General features: G+C 40.3%; 1 protein-coding gene across 1 annotated transcript in view; it reads right to left on the bottom strand.

Annotated features, from left to right (window-relative positions):
* dnah7 (dynein, axonemal, heavy chain 7) overlaps positions 1–22,922 on the bottom strand; it is an 84,646-nt gene that overhangs the window by 5,559 nt on the left and 56,165 nt on the right. Inside the window, exons 46-63 of the mRNA XM_044366564.1 lie at positions 22,663–22,843; positions 22,281–22,466; positions 20,361–20,524; positions 19,248–19,402; positions 17,138–17,328; positions 14,618–14,751; positions 14,192–14,527; positions 13,879–14,005; positions 13,369–13,563; positions 11,173–11,265; positions 10,872–11,048; positions 10,507–10,668; positions 9,933–10,133; positions 9,509–9,670; positions 8,051–8,236; positions 6,943–7,080; positions 4,600–4,830; positions 2,303–2,455 (exon numbers count right to left, since the gene is read on the bottom strand). Of these exons, the coding sequence (XP_044222499.1) occupies positions 2,303–2,455; positions 4,600–4,830; positions 6,943–7,080; positions 8,051–8,236; positions 9,509–9,670; positions 9,933–10,133; positions 10,507–10,668; positions 10,872–11,048; positions 11,173–11,265; positions 13,369–13,563; positions 13,879–14,005; positions 14,192–14,527; positions 14,618–14,751; positions 17,138–17,328; positions 19,248–19,402; positions 20,361–20,524; positions 22,281–22,466; positions 22,663–22,843 (3,172 nt within the window). The remainder of the gene's footprint in view (positions 1–2,302; positions 2,456–4,599; positions 4,831–6,942; positions 7,081–8,050; positions 8,237–9,508; positions 9,671–9,932; positions 10,134–10,506; positions 10,669–10,871; positions 11,049–11,172; positions 11,266–13,368; positions 13,564–13,878; positions 14,006–14,191; positions 14,528–14,617; positions 14,752–17,137; positions 17,329–19,247; positions 19,403–20,360; positions 20,525–22,280; positions 22,467–22,662; positions 22,844–22,922) is intronic.

Below are 22,922 nucleotides of genomic sequence, written 5' to 3'. Positions count from 1 at the left end.
CCAGTTTCAAGGTTCTTGCATTGTGTCCTCTGGCTCTCTTGTGTGGCTCACTGGGACATTTAAAGGGAACAGGGGCACTGTTAATGTTATTAGTCACACCTGTGCTTTACCTACCGTTCCAAGACAAGATGTCTACTGTGAAAAAGGCCAACTGGATGGATTGCCATGACATTTGGTACAGACATTCATGCCTGATCCTGCCTCAGGATAAAGTATAATAACTTTAGTGATCCCTTAATTTTCCCTGTAGTGCCATCGTCAAGTCACAATTTTAATTTGTTTTATACTTTTATTTATGACCAAATACCTGCAAAATGACCCACATCCACATCAGTCTCAGCTGTACTTTGTGTTAAATGCTAATAAGCATGCTAACACGCTAAATTAAGATGGTGAAAATGATTTTATCAGCTAAACATCAGCATACCAAAAGTGCCATTGTGAGCATTTAGCTCAAAGGTCCGCTGTGCTTAAGTCTTGTTTTGGTCTAGAGGGAGTAATATACAGTAAGCTCTATGTAAGCTTTTTGAGGTTACAATAAATGTCCATTTCATTATAGTGTAGTTCACTAAAGTACAGTAAGAGAGAGAGAACGAAGTAGTGTTTTGTGTAAAACTTTTCTTTATATTAGGGTATGCAGGCTCCAGAAGTTATACTCACACTTGGCTAAACAAGCTCTGGTTTCAAGATGGACCATCCTACTTTATTTTATTGAGTGTTTTCCATCTAGTAGCCTGTCCATTTATTAAGGAAATACATTTGTTGACTGTCTTACCAGAAATTTGATGAGAAGATTAATATCAATTCATTCTCTGTGCATTCAGTAAGATTGCTCCAAGACATATTTATCTTAGCTTAGCACATGGGATGGGAAGAAGAGGGAAAGAGTGTTAGACCCAAAGGTGCTTTCAGAAAAAACATCATGTTTACAGGCTGTACTTTGTGTATACAACATGAGTACAATAAGCTTACACATTAGAACCACTTACTAACCAACAACAGCCTGACCTAACTGGACCTATGTATCCTTCCAGTCCTCGGGCGAAGTTGGGCGAAAAACATCTTGGGGCAACGTGTCTACTGAACACACTCAGACTGTATTTTTCCTGATAGCACACATCACTTTTCTGAAAATATTGAGGTATTCTGTTCAGAGAGTGTGCTTATCTCAGATCAGCAACCCGTGACTCTCCGGCTCACCCCGAGGTGAGTCATGGGTGGACATTTCCGTTGGATAACACCACGCACACACACACGCACACACACACACACACATACACACGGTGCATTCTTTTCACTCCATTGAGTAATGATGAACAGGAGGAATATTTCTCCTGTGGAAATAAGTAGAGGAACATGGGAACTGAATGTCAGATGAAACAGATGACTTTTCAGACTCACATGATAAGTCATGTGTCTACATGTGTTTCTCTTCCCATGAATGAAAAGCCTAATACCCAGTAGGAGCCCTAGCTTTTATGTGTTGATAAGCAGTGAAATAAAGGGGTCTTGTGTAACTCGAGTGTGACACAGCTTAAATCATGGGGTCAGTGCCCGACAGAGGGTATGCACTAACTTGTTCATGTGATACCGGCTCGTCACCACCGAGTGTCCAAACAAACCAACAGGGTTCCTGAGACGTGCGGAGTCTTTGCCAAGAAGCACTGAAGCTGTTCTGGAAGCTTCACTGATATGCAGTCCTGCACCAAGACCCCTCAAGTCCGGCATTTTTATACCTTATTACTCTAATAGTTTTATGTTGTTCTTTTTATATATAAATATATTTTTTAATTTCTCTCTTATTTGACCATTCTCTGATATTTGTTGTATTTTATGTGCACCTGTGAATCACCTTGTAAGTCTGGTTTTAAAGGTGCATATACAGATGATTCGTCAATCATCTGTATATGCACAGTACGTCAACACTGGTGAAGAAACATCGCAGTAAACAAACACTGGATCTCTTCTCTGCAGCCGATGACACAACAGCTTCTTACCATTTAAGCAGTGTTTGTTTGTTTTTTCTTTTCCCACATGAATGCTGCTGATTGTTGTGTGTTTGTCTCCCAGTGGGGTTGTCCAAGCTAAAATGTATGGACTAATCCGACAATTACAAATGAGTTCTTGTTTCTTTCTTTCCATTCTATCTGATTCTCTCTATTTCTTGTTCTTCCTTTTCTTCCTTTCACCCCCATTAACTCCTTCTTTGTCTCAGACATTAGTTACATCGGCTGCTTTAAATAACCCAAAATACTTTCATCTTTCAGTGTCTGATGTTGAGCATTACGGCAGGTTTATGTACCTGTAAGAACTTGAGTCGCTCCAGGAAGTCGTTGACGTAGCTTCCCAGCGGTTTGAGGCTCGGGTAGGACTTCTTCATCCACATGCCCGGGATACGACCATTCAAGATGCTGCTGACCACCTCCTCCAGCTCAGCAGACATCACTACCAGCCCCTGCACATAAACACACAAATGCACCGGCTTTTACACACAGACCTTCACCCACAAATACGTGATCAGCATCTTCACTACTTGAAAATGTGAAGTTGTTCAAGCCTTGTGAATGGAGTATGAGAAAAATCTAAGCATGTCGCTTAAAAACCCTGTTCTGGAGATAAGTGACTGACGGGCATGAAAAAAAGGGAACATTTATCACTCTGTAGGGGGCCTTTGATAACAGTGCGAAGGATGATGTGCTCATTCCCTTTCCTGACTCTTTATGCTCTCTCTCCATTTCAATCTCATGAGTCTGGTGCATCTCAGGAGGAAGGCAAATGGAGTTTATTTATTAAATGGTATAAAGAGACGTTCACATGTTCGGGGAATGTTTTTATTTTTGAATGTGGTGTAATTAAGAGTGTGATTCTACAAATAATCACATACACACATTCAGATGATGTTTGGTTTGGTGAACGGTGCTTTTAGTTCAGTAAATCCTATGAACCAAATAATTCCAGTCTAATTAGTCTAATGCAGCCTCATTACAGTTTTGGGATGTGTGTAACTGTTAATTCATATGTGGGAGTTCCACCTGATTGATTTGACTGGTGTGTCTTGAAACTTTTTGAAATACACAATCAGTACATGTTTTTCTCTAGAAGATGATATTTGCTGTTTGATTTAATTAGTTATTAATTAGTGCCTTAAGATAGCTATATTTAGCTATATTTGTGATTCTGCTTAATTAGTCTTAGTCCATCACACAGCAGCAGTTACTGTCATAGTTTCTGCCAACTATTCTTTCTTGCCCAGATTTGTTTTTAAAGATCCAATTACTGCCAAACCAGAATTCAAGTTTCAAACTAGTCCCTCAGACGTTCATAGTGCCCAGACGATGGCACCTGCTGATTCTCTGACTTTTCCTTTAGTGCCACCCTGAAGCGGACATTTTTAGTTATTTGGTGTCATGTTCTGACAACAATTTTATAAAAACAGTCATGTCCCCTTCAGGAGGAATTGTAATATCTTTGGTGAACCCTTGACTTACTCTAGCGCCATCATCAGGCCAAAATTTCAGTTTGTCTGATACTTAAGTTTATGACTAAATATCATGCAAACCTAAAGAGATTTCCACCAGCCTCAGCTGCACTGTGTGTTTGGTTCCAATTAGAGAAATGTTATCATGCTAACATGCTGAACTAAGATGTTAAACATTATACCTGCTCAACATCAGCATGTTATCGTTGTCACTGTTAGCATGTCAGCATGTTGACGTTAGCATTTAGCTCAAAGCACCACTGTGCAGCCTTACTGAGCTGCTAGCATGGCTGTAGACTCTTTTGTTTGTTGGTTTGTTCTTCAGTCTCTGGTTTAGACAGAAAGAAGTGATTACATAATGGCATTGCAAGAATAGAGATACTGTGTTTAGCAGGTGGGCTAATTCCTTTGCTAAGCTGCAGATGAAAAGAAAACTTTTTGAAGAGAAGGTCAGGAGCATTACTTAATGATTTGGAGATGAATGTAGCTACTTCATCCCAGTCATCCTCACAGGGTCAACAATATTTCTATGACGTGTCCATTTCTTTTCTCTAATACACAAAATACAGTAACATACGTAGATTAGTCTTCCCAGAGGAAGCAGTTCTTCTCTATGTTGGTTAAATTCCACACATTTCCCTAAACTTTCCCGATTACTGTGCATCTGTTCCCTTTGTTTATCTAATAGATTTGTTTATTTGGAGTGTTGTGCTCAACGCTTACAGTATCTGATTTCTAAGGATTTATTACCAGACTTTCCTCTGTAATCATTCAGCAGAGGTGTGCCTCTTCTGTTGAAATATTGCTTTTACTGCACAGAAATGTTAAATCAATAATGATTCATCATTTCGCCCTACTGTTTATCTAAAACAAACAAATTTAGTGTAATTACTCTGTATTTGGCCGTATATCAAGCTATAAGTATCCAGACAATAAGGATCTTCAGAATGGGACCGGGTTTGACTTCAAAACTAAACTCCCAGCCATTACTACTACCATGAATTTGAGGGGATTTGAATTACTACATTTGTGGACAGCAATTTCATAGCAATGTCATCCAGTGTTATACAGTGGAAATGTGGTAATATAATAGAAACCATCTACCAGCTCCATGTGCGTACCTTTATGGCCTTCTGAATGTTGAGACAGGAGTCTCGGATGGTGCACAGCAGATTGTTGAAGCGGCCCATCTCCTGCACCAGCACTGTGTTCATGCTCTGATTGTAGCTGGTGGGAAAGCGCCTCATTGCCGCCTCCAAGTCAAAGTCTCCAGGCAGCTTGCTCAGGATGTCAGCTGCCACATCAAAGACCATGTCATCTGAGGATTTGGCGTCTCCGCCTGAAGAGCGGGACTGATCAGAGACACAGAGCGACAGAGGATGGATGAGAAGGGACTTGTGGCTCAGATTTGTTTGACAGTTCATCGTTTTTTGGAGAATTATCTTTTGCTGTCTTTGAATTGTCACTTTATGTATTCCCTTTTTAGGACTCTTTTGCATTTGTGCTATTTTGATCCTGACGAGACCCTGATGTTAAGAGGTTCTGACTTCTGACTCGACTTTGCTTATATTTCATCATCTTTGTGTCACGCTGATTTAGATTAATGTTTTTGAAAGGACACGAAATTACACAGAATATCATCAGTCACATGAGTTACCTCTTAATTTTTACCTTCTCTTTCTTATTAATTTGTAGCCATTTCTAAGGCTACCCTACATACAACTTTAACACCCTGATGATGACATCCTAAGCTTATACTTACTAGAATCCCTCTTCGAACAAACAAACACACATACATACACACACACCCACACACACACAAGGCTTAAGGCTTCACAGCATTTCCCCCAATTTATCCCACACAGTAATTTGACACAATCCTATCAACTATTCTAATAATCATTCATGCTGATAATTATTCAGTCTCATCTGTAATTCGTCTGCTTTCCCCTCAGTCCAACTTGCATCATTTACCTATTTGATTCTCAGTCACTAGCCAGCGGTAATGGATAATCATTGGCTAATAACATTGGGGTTACAGTAGGGGAATGACAAATAGCTGCTTCATTCCATTTGAAGCGTCTCCCTGTTTATCGGTCATTGAGACTGATGAGACGGTATTAGATGCTAATAAAGTCCACACATGACTGAAGCCATTATTAATCTTGTTGAATGGAGTTTATATGAATAAATGCCAGACTCCATCGAGCTCTAATTTCAACTGGAAGCCCAGAAATGCTTATGGAAATTTGTTTGTGGCAACCCGGGTCTGTAGCTCTTTCTGTATATGAGAAGCTGAAAGAGGCACATATAGAGCATGTGTGCACATACAGAATGACGCTCTTGTCTGGTGTTATATGTAGATCAAAGGCACTTGTTCAATATAAAGTTTAATTCCCACAGGAATTCAGACAATTTAAACTTTTGGCATACAGAGAAAAGTTCTGTATCTTAAAATAAATAAATGGATACACACATAAATAAATATCCCTTTCTACTTTGCAGGAGATGCTGCGCTCCTGTTGTCTTCAAGTAGGCCTCGATGTGAAATCCCTTAAACTTGATTTGCAGTAAACATTGACTGGCGCTGGGAAGTGGTAAGATATAATCCTCAGCGAGCTAAAGTAGTCTAACTTTACAAAGCTGAGATATAATGATGTGGGATCACACAGTTCCACCAAAGCCACTGCGAGTCACACAGTGTCTATGTAGTGTCAAAGGAAGACAACCTAATAAGAGGGATTTTTTTTTTTTAAGTCTCCCTCCAAACAGCTGAAAAATGTATTTGTATTTTTCCTCTTTAATTAATGTTGCATAGCATATTTTAATGGAGGGCAATAAAATATTTAAGGCTGGCAGGGACACTTGTGCTTCAGTACTACACTCTTTGTTTTGTCTGTTTGTGTGTGTGTATTCCCGTGTCACCGAGCATCCCAGGTGCTCATCTATTGATCGAACACCTGGGATGTTGGCCAAGGGGGGGGCGCATTTGTTTGGGAAGCCACCCAGGGCTGCTAGTGTTAAAAATCAGTGCAGAACTTTTCTTTTCACGTGTACCAGTGCCAGGCTACACTCTGCTGTCTCATGTCTGATATTTTTCACCCAGATTTACAGTCATAAACCTTCAGGTCATTAATGGCATTTTAATGAATTCAGGATCACATTGCTGATACTGATTGAGCGGCCTGCTACAAGAAATCTTTGCCCTCTATCTTCATTATTATAATGAATGACATTAAAAAAGAAATCTTAGCAATAAGCTTTCAGAGGTTGCAGTGGTTCAAATTAAACATTTTACTCTGTATTTGTGTACACTTTGTAAGAGATGGATCTAAAAATTCTCATATATTGTTTATGTTTGAGTGTGTGGGTGTGTGTTTGCACTTTCCATGCATGTTACTTAGTTACTGACTAGCAGTTAATCAATGTGTTATTCGGTGTATCACATGTCCAATTAGATTTACCTGTGTGAGCAAGATACTGTCAAGCAGTAGCTGTGTCTCAGCCTGATCCTTGGTGATATCTGCGTTGGCATTCATGCCAAAAATCTCCGGCGACGGGTTGAGTGGCAGTGACTTGGTGTATTCTATGTAGCTGTTGTACTGCAACAAAGATGCAGAAAACAGAGGCAGAGAAGTGGAGTGAAGTAAGAGGACAATTTTTAATGCAACATCAGGAAACATCTCGAGTAATAACACTCATTGAAAAACAAGTCAACTCCTTAGATTGCTGACATTTATTATAATGACTATGTAAATGTGACTTCATGAATAAAAGATGTGGTTGGAGGGGGGTGCAGCGCTAGAGAACAAAATGCCAAATAAAATGGAGAGCGCTATAGATTGCAATTGTGTTAACAAATATATCAGCCCTCACTGATGGTGGTTGCCTGCTGTGCCTTGTTACACACGTTTTATCTTCTAATGACTTTTTAAAGGAACTCAAAAACAGCACTAAGCAACTGTGGGTCCTGTATTATGCTTCGTTTAAACTAGAAATACCGCCTGGAGGTTGTATGCCTCCATCAACCAGTCAAGTTGCAGTTTACATCCGTGTCTGTTCAGACTCGTATGATTTTGAAGGAATTTCATAAAAGGTATGAAGTGTATTTTCTTTGTATGTGTTCACATGCTTGGCCAGTAAAGCTGATTCTGATAAAATACCATGTTGTAGACAGTAGACAATGCTGCAAATATGGATGTTGCTGCAAAGAAGCTACAAACGTGGATGCTTCACACATATCTTCAACCCGACAGCACAGAAGATCTATACAATCATCACAGTTTCAAACTCTTGCATTTAACACCAGCTAAATGTGACTGACTGTGTGAGTGAGTTCGGTGAGGTGCTTTGCATTTAAAAAAAAAAAAAAGACTTTGTCTAAATAAAGTACACTTTTTTTTCCTGATAATAACAAACAGTTTTTCCTAATCTCTGAAACCCTTATGTGCATTTTTGGTGCTTAGAGCCAAATTTAAGCTAAATTTATGGTTTATAAAAATTCATCTTGATATGAAGACCAGTGTTTGCAATGGTTTACAGCAAATTTGCATGATTTTCAGTGTTTCTTACATCTCCCTCAGCTGGTGCATAGTAGAGCCCACTGGGATCAAACTTATAGTCCGAGTCCTCGATGACCTTTGGGGTGTAGAAGATAGAGAGGATTGTGCGCAGGGTCCGTCGATCCCAGTCATCTGTCACACGTCCTCCATAGTTGCACTCACCGGTCATGTAACGGATGGCATCAAACGGCACTTCCTGCAGGAACAACAAATCATGTATTATACAAGGGAACCTAAGCATAACCATGAGTTAAAGCAGCAGGTCTCAAGAGGAGGTGGGTACTGAGCATTATACCATGGTCTGGCTGAATACTCTTTTCTGATTGGCTGAGACTTTATCTACCAAAAACAAAAGAACATTGATTTGGAGACATACTGCGCAGTTATGCTTAATGACACCTAACGTGAATTTTATGCCTTGGTTCAGGCTGGCGGCAAGTACAGTGTGGCAAGTTGTCATGACAGCGGTGAGCTCTTGCTTCATAACCTTTTGATTTTGAGTGCAAAAATTTCACCAAAAATTTGCAAATGCTTTTTTTATATACTGTTTGCAAATGACCATGGTATAGGCGGGATAATCAACTTGTAGGTGTGCATTAACTGGTTTTAAAACTCCGCTTTGCGTCGGGTGGTTCTTCGCGAACCACCTCCATGTCGTGCCTTAAAACGGTTTAACGCACACCTACTCGTTGATTATCCCCTACATGGTGGATTTCAACATATGTGTGTACATTCATAGTTGTGTGTGTGTGTGTGTGATTCTGAAACTTCAGGAATGCTGGCTGAAATTCAATTAGGACGCGATAGAGATCGAAAGAGGTTGTGAGGTTGTAAGGTTCTGGCATTTTCTGGAGGAGGATTACACTTACAAATTCAGTGACACTTGGCTACATAATGAAAATGTCACTGCATTGAAAAAAGACACCCTTGGTAGTTTTATTTCTGCCACTTTTTCTCAGCTACAGCAGAGAAATTGGGAATGGTTGGGGGTAGAAGTGCTATCTGTTTGTGGAAAAATGTCAAGAGGGTTTTTGAATATGGCTGATGAAAGCAGATACTTGAGTGAAGAGGAACCCAGTTATAAAAGCCAGAATCCTCAGTACAGGCTTAGATGTTCAATACATATGTAGGAGTGGATGGCGGATGTGCATCTGCTTGAGACAGTGAGATTTTTATTTTGCGGCAGAGAATATAGTCAGTTCATGTGAGCGTATGTAAAGTATGACAGAACAAGGCTACATGTACAGTACCAGTCAAAAGTTTGGACACACTTTCTCATTCAAGTGAATGGAAAGGTGTGTCCAAACATTTGACTGGTACTGTATGTTAGTACGTACTAACAAGCCTGCTCTTATAATACAGGGATACAATATATTCATATATCTCAATATAAGATTTGATGTGCTATATTTCACTGATGAAATATAAAAATCATCCATCAAAGGAAATAAAAATGTAAAATAACTACCTGGTACTGTTCAAGGAACATGTGTAGCTGCTGTACAGAGATTCGAAGGTCGGTCTCATTGAACTCATATGGAATGTTCCAACCTAAAGGTCCAAACTTCCTTCTCTCCTGGGTCAGGGCATGGAAGAAACAAAGGCTGTACAGTAGTTTTTTGAACACAGCCTGACAGGTGGATAAGCACACACACACAAAGACAAATACACAGACAAGTTTGTGATCAAAGCACAAATGGAAGGCACGGTCTAACATAAATAGTGGTTGTGGTTTAGTATTTCCACAGATAAAACAGAAACACTCTGAAATTCACAGTTGGGGTGAAAACAGACACAAAGGAGCACAGACCACCTACTGGTGAAGGCATGATAGATATGCACAGCAAGCTACCTAGACATACACACATACACACACACACACAGACACTGACCGGCTTGCTGCAGCTGCCAAAGAACTCCGGGTCAGAGATGGGGTCCATTAAGAAGGAGCGTGCAATGTTGGCGCGGAGACCCTTTGGAGCCTCATTGGTCATCTTCACCCCATTCTGGAGCACAGCCACAGGGAAGGTGGGAGACGGGTAGCTAGTAAGCCACAGCCTGAAATCTGGGTGGGTAGTGTCTGGGTTCAGCTCCTGCTCAGAGCCACAAAGAAGTTAAAAAATGAATGCACTGGAAGAAGTGTATTAGCACTGTTCCCACTTGGTGTTCAGAAGGAATAGCAGGTGTATCATGCACCATATGTGCTCTGTTAAGCTGCAAAAACATTAGGCACCTTGTTGTGCAGCATCCATGCCAGGTTTTTCAAATTGGTACTTGCAGTGTGTGTTTTATATCATAACAAGTCTAAATGTCAGTTTTACTTTCAAACAACTGGTAAGTTTGCATTGAATAGAAGCGAAACACAAAAGGCTTCAAAGCGAATCCTGGAAAACAGGTTTTTATTAGAAAATCATCAATATCACTGCATGAAACACTATTACTGTGTATGTGTGTGATTGTTCTCACCTCACAGACTCTCTCCAGTGTGGACATCCATGAGGTGGCCAAGTGGCAGTTCTGTAGAACCACCCAGGTGCCCTCTTTGATACCTGTTTCGATCATACGCATAGCAATAGGACCCTGGCCTTGGCCCAGAGAGAGGGAGGTCAGCTTGTTACCCGTAAAGCCCTAAGGCATAAGAACAGACGTGCACATACTCAGACTCACTTATGTGTCTGCATTTTAACCAGGAAGGAGCAAAAATAAATGTCAGTGCTTTTAAGACCTGTGTGGGAGCCTGGTAAATCTGAGGGATTCAATTTCTCCTCTCCTTTTGAGTTTGTAGAGACAGCAGGCTTCAAAGCTGCTGAATTTTCCACATGTCTCCCTACCTTTTCATCTCCAAACTTGAGCAATGCAGCCATGGGGTCTGAGCCGGGGGAGAGGATGAAGATGAGGGGGGCACAACAGTGGCTGTCAACGAAGGCCTTACTCAGATTGAAGGGTGGCGCCTCGATAAAGGGACGACCCAAGCTGTCGGAAACAAACTCCTGTACCATGGGAATCATCTGTGGGGCACATTAATAGGATGAAAAAGTAGTCCTTATAACCTGTAATTTTTACAAGATAATAGAGAAATCCTGTATCCAAATAATATCCGACCATCTTTTGAAAAACACCATGTGAACTGACCTTGTCTGGTCTGAGACAACGGATCACCAGCATCTTCTGGAACTGGCTCAGCTTCTCCTGCCATTCATCAGGGAAGGGAGTCTGATGGGGGTTCTGCAGATATACACAGAACGACCCATACTGAAATTATACTGTACATAAATAGGGGTTACTTTACATTCACAGCAGAGAAGATCATGTATGATGTTTCTAGATATTAGCATGACTCACTTTTACATGTGTTGGGGATAAAATACCGCAAATATTTCTTCACCCATTTTTCTCTCACTGTTATCCCTCTATATAAATAATGGTCCTAGAATACAATCAAGTAAACCAGAGGAGTGCCTGATAAGCCACACACATGACTGAATGACATGTTTTAATGCTGTTGTAATGAGGAAATTCAGTCATTTTTATTCATCAGGAAAAGAAGCATCCCCCTCATCAGGCTACCTTCCAGAAACATGCAACTACATGCCATTTTGTCAGCTTTTCCAGGAGGGGGACGAGGGGACGAGGGGAGGTTTGGGTGGGGATGTTTTTTATCGAGCTGTTGCAAGATTAAGCAATGCAATTAAGCAAAAAGAGAGGTAATCTGTAATGTGAGTCGGGAGGAGAGTACTGGGTGTAGAAAGATAAATATGTATGAAAAAGGAAAGACATAGGAAAAAGGAAAAAAACGGAAGGAGAGAGGTAGAGAAACAGAAAAACCACTGGGTACTGGGTCAGAGCAATATGTTTGATTAATTTGTGGAACAAGTGTACCAGAGGAAGTGAGCAATGGTAGTGTGAAGTTTTGGAATTATTTTCCCTCGGCTGTTTGTCGAGAGACTTCTGGCTATGTGTGCTGGCAGGTGCTTTGAGACGGATACACCTATTTAGGATCTCCTGGGGATTCTCTTGTGTGTACAGGGGTGTGTTAGCGTGTGTGAGTCTGAGTGCCTGTGTGCTTGATTGAACAGCTGTTCTTGCATCAAGGCTGAATAAATGTGAATTCTGCAACTGGAACAAACTAGATTTAATTAGATAGAAGTGTTGTGGCTGATTCTGTTGATTATAAATCAAAGATGGTGTGTGTGTCACAGCAAAGAGACAAGCATGTGTGCTGCCCACATGTTTATGTGCACCACACACTGATTAAACAGCTGTTGCTTCTAGATCACATGGATGTGACTAGCACAACAGGAACAGAATAGATTTAATTAGATAAAACTTCAATTTTAGGTTCTTTATAATTCAAAAATGGAGTCTGTGTGTGTGTGTGTGTGTGTGTGTGTGCATCAATCAAACCTGACACCAAACTTTTTTCTCCCTGTCCTCTTTTTGGCTCTAAAAATCTACACTAATAAAACTCAGTAGTTGGAAATATACAAAATAAGAAGTGGAAAACTTTAACAACACCCAGGGGGGAAAAAGGGAATTTCATACTAAAAAGACTGTAACTGTGCAGGGTACACACTTGATTGGTCCAACACAAAGCCTCATTTAAACTTCAAATAAACGTGGCACATTAGGAAGGAATCTCTTTATGCCCAGTATAAACAGCAAGCAAAAAAGGTTTCATTGTACAGATGGGACTGTATGAGTGCTATGGTAAGTGGAGGCACTTCATCCAAATGATCTACCCTGCTGAGCCGCACGGTGGTTGAAGCTGTTGGGGTTCATGAGCCCAGCCCAGGTCTGCCTGTTTTCATTCTTTTCATCTTCAGCTTCTTTCATTCTGTCAATACTTTAAAGACTTACCTAAAGACTCTGAGCTACACCACGCTCCATCAAAGTCATCATATTGAATGTGGCAAGGGTTTGTCTTCACGGGAAAACAATTGCTCAAGCTGGTGCCAAGTAGTTCTGCCTAAGATTGTGTGTATAAGGCCTTACTAACCACATACACTGAATGTTGATAAAAACTCCTAAATATCATTTTCTCTTGTGTTATTTTGCTTGTGCTAAATGTGACCCAGTTTACAGACTGCTAACGTCATAAACTGCTAATCACAACAACAGTTTCAGGTGAAAGTTTCTAAAACAAAACACCAGCCTTTGCCAGCCACATCAATGTGCAGACTAAATCAGAACTTTGGGGGAATTTATAGATTTCCTTCTCCGTCTAGTTCTCTTGGATATTCTTGATTTAATGGTGCTTTTCTGTAAATGCCGATTTTAAATTTTTTTTTAAATGTGTGACATCCACAGACAGAGCTTTATGACACTCACTGGGCTGTCAAAGACCTTCTTCCACTCATTCCTGAGGCGAGCCATGTCACGCCGCTGTCCTTTGAAACTCTCCATCTCATCCAAGCGGCAAATCTCGTCCCAGGACTTCTTGGGGAGCCACGTGCAGGGATTCGAGTGGGGGTTGTCCAGGCCAACGCCACCCGTCAGAAGGAAGCGCCATTCACCCTCATCCACCTAACACATTAATTACTGTCATGCGGCTATTAAAGTGTTATCACAGCAATAGATTAACCAGAATGCGGGATTAAGTGATTTAAAGGTTGACCGTTTGGGGGATTATGTTTGGATAACAATTTTATGCAAATAGAGCATACAAGATACAGATAATCTACAGTAATCATGGAGGACTGATTCTGAAAAATGAAACAGACCAGCTTGCTTGATTTACTAGCCACATACTAACAAACCAATCAAACAACAGTATTTGATATTTTCTTAAATAACTGTTGTAAATCTGTGTGTGTTTGTCCAGCATGCGTATATTCCTACCAGCTTGTTGTGCATGAGCAGATTGACGCTGAGGCAGAAGGAAAAGAGCAGCTTATCCTTCTCAAAGAGTGAGCGGCACACGTTGACGTACAGCGTGTAGGTGAAATGGTCTCTCAGGATCTGTAGTCTGAAGATGATAAATATGCAAACATTTTAATAATCTCGTTTTGTGAAATGAAAATCCAAACCAAACACAACTAACAAATTCATCATTCCATGTGTGGAAAGAAAGCTCCAAGCTATGGTTTGATGACCTGCTTAAGTAACCTGTAGGAATTAGTATTAGTCTGATACATTTGTCAGCCCTGCTTACCTCTGCTCCAAGTCGTCACTCTTGTCTGAGTTGTCGATGGAGCTGATGAAGAGGTTAATAAACCAGGTGAGGGAGTACTGGTACATGGGCTCAATGTTAGCCAGGTCAGCAATGGAGAAGAACAAGATGGCTGAATGAATGGCAATGGGTGTATAGCCCATGCGGGTCTCATCAATTTTCTGCTCCGTCACCTCCGCCACAGCCTGCTTCTCTGTGATTTCATTGGCTAGCACCTTGGAGCAGGAGAGGATCTTGACGGCTGTCTCGTCCTCCAGGATGTTGCCCTCAGAAGAGGAGAGCACCTCTAAGATCTTGTCCTCAATTTCCTTCAGTTGTCTGACAAAAATGCAAAGGCAATTTAAGATGGCTACAGTTTTCACTTTGTAAGAGGAGAGATTTTATTTGATTAGTTGGAAATTACTTGACCTTTTGTTCTCAGCTCCCTGCAGGATGAGAGCCTGCTTCTCCTCCTCCAGGTCAGGCCTTTCCCGGGCCACTACAATGCCCAGAAGCTGGTCCTGGATGCCCTCTGGGGTTATCATGAAGTTCAGCAGGGTCACCTACAGCACATAGGAAGAATGGGATATACACATAGGCATACAGAATATGGATGTAAACATGCACAAATGAATGTGTGTGTGTGTTCGGGGTGGGGTGGGGTGTTTATGTATTTTTCTTGCCCCACCCTTGCTCGGACATTAAAGTCAGATACAGTGCAGCGTTAATAATTTTGGTTTCAGTGCTGCTCTCCCCGATAACCTCTTATCCAATCAATTCCAATAACCACTCCAGCCTTGGCAAGGTATAGGTAGGATGCATTTACTTTTTTTTTCTTTTCTATGAAAAGTATTGCAGCTGGAATTGAAAGAGTGTCTTCACCACAGCCTTAGTCATCCTACTCTGCACTTACCTGGAGGTTAAAAGCCTATATATGCTATCTACTCTCTACCCTAATAAACGAGTGCACTTCTCCAGGGCCTAATTCCATTTCTATTGATGCTGCGGACCCACTCAGCTGGTGGTAAAGACTCAGAGCTCATATAAATCTCCCGTTTGTCCTTTTCACACATACACCCTTCTTCTTCGCTTCCCTGCGTCCCCTGAGCTCCTTAGGGCTGGTTTTACTAGATGCTTGCCCTCTTGTATTTGAAAGTATTGCATTTCAAATAGGGCTTAATGGGAATAATGGAACCCTAACAGTACTGTACTCTAGGCAAAAAAAAGACTTAAGCAAAAAAGAAAAAAAAAACAACATAGAATCAGTTGTGAAAAATGAGTTGAATCTATCTAATAGCCACCCATAAAAAGCGGGGCCCCTGCAAATAGATGTTTGAAATGTGATCTTCAGTAATGCTTTCCAACCCCTTGCCTCTCTGTAATGCAATTTCCTTTAATGCACCTTTTCTTGGAATAGGATTTTTTTTTGGGGAGGGGAGAGACCGTGTTCCATTGGAAGGTGGTATCAGTGAATGGTGATTCACTGTGTTGCTGGGGTAAAAACATGCTGTCATTTGAGTGGTATGTTTTAATAAGTAAGAACCAACCAGGAAAAGTTTGGTTGAAAAAAAGCAGTTGTCTTTTGGAACCAAGCCCTAAAATAATTCTTAACTGAACGCAAACTTTAAAATAAACAATACTAAGACTCTACAGCCACACCAGCAGCTCTGTGAGGCTATACTTGAACAAAATGCTAACATCAGCATGATAACATGATCACAATTATATGTATTGCATGTTGATGTTTATCATGTTAACCATTTTAGTTTAGTGTGTTAGCATTCTAACACTTACTAATAAGTAACTAAACAAAGCACTAAACAAAGTACAAAAGTATAAAGCACAGCTGAGGATGATCAGAATGTCAATGTAGGTATTTGGTAATGAACCAAAATATTGGACAAAAATTTTGACTTGATGATTGAGCTACATGAAAAGTTAGAGGTTCACCAAAGCTATTACAATTCATCCTGAGGGGAACATGAATGTAGCAAATTTCATGGCAATCCATCCAATAGAAGACATCTCACTCAAAACCACAAAAGTCAGGGGATCACCAAAGTCATGAGGATGAATTATTTGGGAACCATGAATGTCTGTACAAAATTTCATTGCAATCCATAAAATAGTTGAAATATTTCAGTCTGAAGTGGTGGACTGAGCATCCACAGAGCCACATTGCTTGAGTGGCTAAAAACTCAAATTTTTGGAAAGCATCGCATTTTGACTGGCCAGACACAGTCACATTAATAATTTCTCCCTCACAAAAAAATGGCCTGAAGCCATCTACACGTTTCAGGTTGCATGGTACCAACGGAAAATACAGTGTGCCACTTGGCAGTTACACTTCAGCATAATGAAACACATCATGGAAAGTCAGTTTTCTCATTTGGCTCGATAACAATCACGAGATAACAACAAACTAGGTTGGGTGTAGCTATTATACTATAGCTGAGGACAAGGTGTGTTTGTGTGTCCCGACATTGTGTAATGGATACAACAAAGTTAACCTTTAGGGGCTTTAGCATTTATATGCATTCAAAATATTACAGTACTGACAGCCTTGTTGTCCTCTTCCTCTTGTCAAAAAACCGTCAAGCTGACCAGTGAGATTGGTGGCAGGCCAGTATATCACTGTACACAACACAGAAATGAAACTGCTGCAAAGCCTCATTGCTCTAATTAAAATCATTTATCTTAAATATATAAATGAGTGAGTTCAATAATGTTTCCAAATTAATTTAACAAATATTTTCCAATGTTATAATTTGAATACAATGTGTAGTTTTGTTTTGTGTAAGTATAGTCAATATATTATATAATATATTAGTCAAGCTTCGAATCACTGTATTTTCCCTGTTAATAATAATGTGTTTCTGCAATGTGAAGTGAGTGAAAGTGTACTGGGAAAATATAAAGTAAACAGTGCCTGAAGCAGTTTTCCACTACCTTGACGGAAGTCTCAGGCAGGTAGTGTGGGTTGCGTAGTTTGGTAGTGATGTAGAAGCGAAAGTCAGGAGCATATTCAATGGTAGAGTCTCCGAGGCGGATACACATGGCACCACCCTGTTTAAAAGTCTGTCTTAGCAGCAGAGGCTCCAGGATAGGGTCCAGCTCCTCGCCGACATTCTCCAGCAGCACTGAAAGAAAATATTCAAATTTTATCAATATTTTAAAAACCAGAGGAGGCCTACTCTGTTCAGGAGAGACCTGTCTTTATACTAACACATTTACAAAACAATATCATATGAGAGCTGTCAAATTCAACCACAGCTGTCTAAACCAACTCTATTGCCTCAACTGTTGAGCCATTGCACATCCTCAAATGCAAATTTTGGCAGCAAGAATATGAAAAAAGACAAAGCATGTTCCCCACATTACCATAATCTTAGCACTGCGATGGTTCACAATCTCTTCTAGACAATTCAGATGTGCCAGTTTGGGTTTTTTAGCTGTTCCAGAGTCCAGATCAGTAACGAAAGATCATCATGCTTTTGTTAGATTCTCAGCTTTGGAACAGCCTTCCACTAACATCAGTTCACCTAATATGTGTCTGTGTTTAATCTGACTTTAAAACCCTTTTTTTCAGCAAGTATATTTATGTTTTGTCTTAATCACCTCTTTTACTTTATGTATGTTTTATTCTCTTGGTGGGATTACATTTTTTCCTAGTGTGTTGTACCAAGTTTGTCACTTTAATTCATGCTGTTCACATTTTCCAGGCCTTATTGTACACACCTACTGTTAACGGTTTAATTCCAGTGAGAGAAATAAGAAATAAGAGCTAAACTCTCACCCTCTTTCAGCTCCCTGTGATTAGCACTCAACAGTGATTTCCAACTGCAGCTGAAGAAACTTTATGTGCATACAAGTTTCAATACTAATAAATCAGTAAGGCAAGTAAAATGTGCTTTATTCCCATGACATCATTATTAATGTGATTCACATTAAGCATGATAATGCTTTTCTCATGTTAAGAACATCGGCCCATCTATAATTGACAGTATGCCTGGAGGGCTAAGTTTTTATACAGCATTCAGAGACAGACAGCTGATTAGCTTTCTGTCACAAAATTGTTAACTAAATTGGGTAAACCTTCTCCAAATTGCTTTGGAGCATCATTTTGTCCTGGTACATCACATCAGTATTGTTAATATTTCAGCAGATTATACTGTAGTTTGCATCATTGAATAAACACATGCTTAGCCTATAAAGAGATTTGGCAGGAAAACATTAGTTTAACCATGCTTAAAGAAAGAATACTAGCAGATAATCAGGATTATAGGCTGCAATACAAACAGCAAGAAACCATAAAACTGTGAAATAAGAGAACAGGCTGTGGAGGGTGGAACAACTGCATACCCTCTGGGGACTATTTTGCACCCTGCAAGGACAAGCTACTATCTGAACTGTTAGCATTGCAGTCTGCCAGTAAGCAAAGACCCAATGGCTGGCTGACTCGAGTCATTATTTAGATGTCTTTTTAATGGCTGTATAGCAGCCTCTGTTTCTAACTTTAAATCTCTTGCTGTTCCATCTCATACTCCCTCAAAATCCTATGAGAAGACTAAAGTACAAGTATTTTGCCAGGGCTGGTTGTTATATTGTGTGTTTTTGTAGAGAGATGGTAGAATATATTCTGAAACCAGCTTGTGAACCAAAAGGTCATATCCAAACAGTAGCAGTGGGAATTGAAGCAATCGAAAAAACACCACAAAAAATAGTCATGTCTGCCTACACATGTCATTTTGGCCCTGATGCTGGGCAGGAAAAATGTTCGTGCAGGAAAACTAATGGATTTCTCCCCTTGTGTGTGATTTACGGTAGCCTGATGTACTAATGGTGCAGTAGGGCTGAATAAAGGCTCATTGGAACATTTCACTCTGAGATACTGCTTATATGAAATCTTCCTCTGCAGAACAGAGAACAAAGGGAAAAACATCCTTTGCACAGCAATAATGAATCCCCGTGGTAAAGAGAGGCCTCATCAGGCCGTAATAGGAACTGCACCAATGTGGGTGAGGCACACACACACACACACAGAAATACTAAAGCTTACCTGGTGTGCCAAACTGAATGCAGTTCTCCAGAGTACGCACAAAGTCTGCATCACTCAGTTTAATGATATGCAGGCTATTGGCCTTCTCCATGTTTTTCACCCACTTGTTGGCCTGGCCCTGGGGATCAATCATTAGAGGCCACCGTCTGGCATTACTAAAAACACGCACACACACACACAAACACACACACAGAGTAGTCAGTGATCAAATAGTGCTGCCTTGTCTGAGTGAGAGTTCTTGTAACTAACCATGAGACATCACAACAGTAGGGGGGATGTTGGAGGACATGAAATGAGATGTAAAGAACAGCTTAGGGGTGAACATTCACTCTGAGCGCAGTCAGACAGCTCACAGTTGGGTAGCACACCAGGGGCCATAGTATTGTGATTAAAAAGCAATGTTGCTGCTTCATTTACACAAACAAGCAGATGTCTTGACAATGTCATATGGGCTTCTAAGATAGGTTACAAAGCTCCGCCATCGTCTCTTCTTTCATTAGAGTAGACTGATTAGTAATGGGCGATGGCATCCTGATCCTAACTTAACTGTAGCCCATTGTGATCTAGGTACAGCAGCTGTCAAAAACAGTTATGTTAAAACACTGGAACCTATTTCTCATTCATTTCAGCCAAGTGGCATAAAAATAAATAAGGAGAAATAAATAATAAATAGGAGGAATCAGTTTCAATGAAGAAATTCACGCTCAGAATAAGATCACTTTGCTTCTATTGCAGCAACAATTTGCAGGTGTAGCACACCACTAAAGTACTGCTTTTGAGAGAAGTGAAAAATATTAATGTCATTATGTAATTTTGAGACGCTGCCCAAATCCTGTACAGACATTTCTGCCACAACAGGGCAAGTCCAGCTTTATGATGCACAGCACTGTACGGCTTTACTGTGTAGGAAAATATCAATTTTGTATCAACACTGGCTGACAGGGGACACTCAATAATAAATGAAAGATCAGGAGCAGAAAAAAGCTGCTTGAGACATCCACAGTCGGTGCGATAATCTCTTACTAATATAATGCTAAACACTACGGAAACACTGATGCCTTTTTCCTTTGATGATAGTGCCATGTCAGTGTTCAGTTTTTCTTGAATACTCACGAGATTATGATGCCGTTGTCTATGGAGAAGCTGTCTGATGGTAGGCCAGCGATGGTCCACGCACGTATCTTTACTTGATCGCCCAGAGAGTTCATCAGAGACATGTTGGGGGAGCAGGGGATCTCTCTACTCTTACAAAGATTCATCCACTCCTCTGTCTGATCCTGGAGAGGAGCACATTTATTATTCATGATTTACTTTGAGATCCCCTACAGACATGCTTTAAGACATATACAAATATTCTGTTTTTAATAATAATTTGTGTCTGGCATGTTTTTTTCCACAATAAAATGTTCAGAAAAATCTTAAAATTACATTTATTCCCTCTACCTCATTGAAAAATCCAGAATCTATGAATTTGAAAATATTATTCTTTTCAAAAGTTTAACTGCTGGAAAAAGATGTCGCCCTCCTCTCTGAAAAGTCTCCAAATGAGTTGTCACAAATCATGCTTGTAGATACAGTATATGCCGTCAATTGAGGTTTAAAGTGAGCACAGAGCAACTTTCTGCCTTCAGCAGATGAATGTGAAGACAACCTTCTAGTATCAATCTATGCATATACATCATTCTGCACGGTGAAGCTCAAACATTCAACTGAAGGAACAAGAGGAGAAACATTTTTTTCACTTTCCTTCACACGCAGGACCAAACATACAAACACTTACCTCTAAACAAGTGAGAGCATATGCTAGTGAACAACTCAGCTGTACACACAAATGAACAGATGCACACAGACAGATCATTAAAAAACATTACTAACGCACAGGTACACAGTAGCACTTAAAGTGATTTTTGAAGGCATGAATGTAAGCATGCATATATGCATACCCAATCACATGCATAGCACATAATTAAACATCTTAATGACAAAAATAACTAACTCACTCTCCTCATTTCTGTTTTCTAGCATCACAATGGCCCTCATGAGCTTTAGACACTAGCTTGGTGTTGGAGACATGTGAGGCTCAGCAAGAGGTTTTAGAGCCTCAGTACCTGCAGAGTGTTTCCTTTCTACTAAACTGCTCTCAAGCATTTGACTTTTATTGGCCTGAAACAGTTCTGTAATATGCATTGGTTGCAGTGCGTTGGATAGAAATAAATTATTACTCTCACTTTTAATGGAAATGTTAACTGCAGATGTAACAGCTATGCCTGAGGACGCGTTAAAAGGGTCTTACTCAGAATCGTGCAATTTTTACCAAACTGCTTGAACAGGGAAATTGATCATCCTCTCTTTTCACAAGACAAGTGATGCGTTCTGAAGAACCACAACTGAAGCCTTGTAACTTTGTGATCTCTGCCCAAACACACTCGAGTGACTCTGTAGAAAGACACTCGAGAAAGCCTGACCTGTGTCTTTGTACTCACAAACAAAGCCTTTAATCTACCAAAGTAGAAATAGGCTAGAGGGAAAATACGGTTCTGTACTATAAACACATTTAAGCTACATTTTTAATGAATAACTTAACACTCCCTAAAAATCTTGTGTTTGCTGACATCCAGTGGTTTAACTTCTCACCTTTCTGCAGTGATGTACAGATGTACTCCAGGGCCCTGTGGCATCACTATTGGGTATGGTTACAGGTGCAAAAAAGCACACTTTTAACCACATCCAGAAATGATGCTGGGTGTGGTCAGAGGTGAAGCAGACTTGGAACTTTCAACCAAGGAGTGCAGTGAAATACTACTTTTCACACTGGTGTTAAGTTATTCTTTAAATATGTATGGTATACTGTAAATACTGAGTTAATTTTAGTACAGTAAATTAAATGATCAAAGTCATATTCTATAAGGGTGATACCAAAATCAAGTACTTCAAAAATCTATGTAGTTGCAGTGCTTTAAGTAACATACTGTGAGTAATACGTCCTAAATACAACCCATTTTAAAGTAAGTACTACCTAGTCTCTCCAGTTACCTGTCTGTAGCTGGAGGTGAAAGCTCCCAGGTAGGCCACTATGCCTGCTGAGATGAGGATGTCCCCAGTCAGGTTGTTATAGAGCTCTCCGAGATTGAAGGCCATTTCACTCCAGCGTGTCTTCTCTCCACCCAGGCCTCCAATCAGCTGCTCAGCTCGCTCCAGCTTCTTACTGCACAAATCCACCTGGAGGACATTGGAGAGCAAAAATCTGTTGCACTGTAGCATACCCATACATATCCACTGATCCATCTAAAAAGTTTGTTTTTTTTACCTAGAATGATGACAACCATTACACAAAATCTAAAATCACCCAAACACTCATGCAACTATGAAATATATATGAAATATGATATATAATATGAATACGAAAGCACCAAACCTGATTCTCCAGGTCAGCTTTCTTGTTTTTGTTGGCCTCCAAAGTCTCTTGAAGCTTTGCAAGTTTATCCTGTACTTCTTTGAGGGCAGCCTGCTTTTTCCGCAGGCTCTCCATGGCCACCTGCAGCTCCCCCTCAGCCTGTGCCAGCTTCTCCTTCTTCGGAGCCACCACCTTGGCCACTCTGCGACACAAGAAGCATTTCATTCATTCACTCAAATCAAAATAAGTAAATAACATTTACAAAATAAGAAACATGTCAA

Source organism: Thunnus albacares, chromosome 11 (genome assembly GCF_914725855.1).
Source record: "Thunnus albacares chromosome 11, fThuAlb1.1, whole genome shotgun sequence".
In the NCBI taxonomy this organism is placed as follows: Eukaryota; Metazoa; Chordata; class Actinopteri; order Scombriformes; family Scombridae; genus Thunnus; species Thunnus albacares.
The sequence above is the reverse complement of the archived record's forward strand: the minus strand, read 5'-3'. Positions and strand labels throughout refer to the sequence as shown.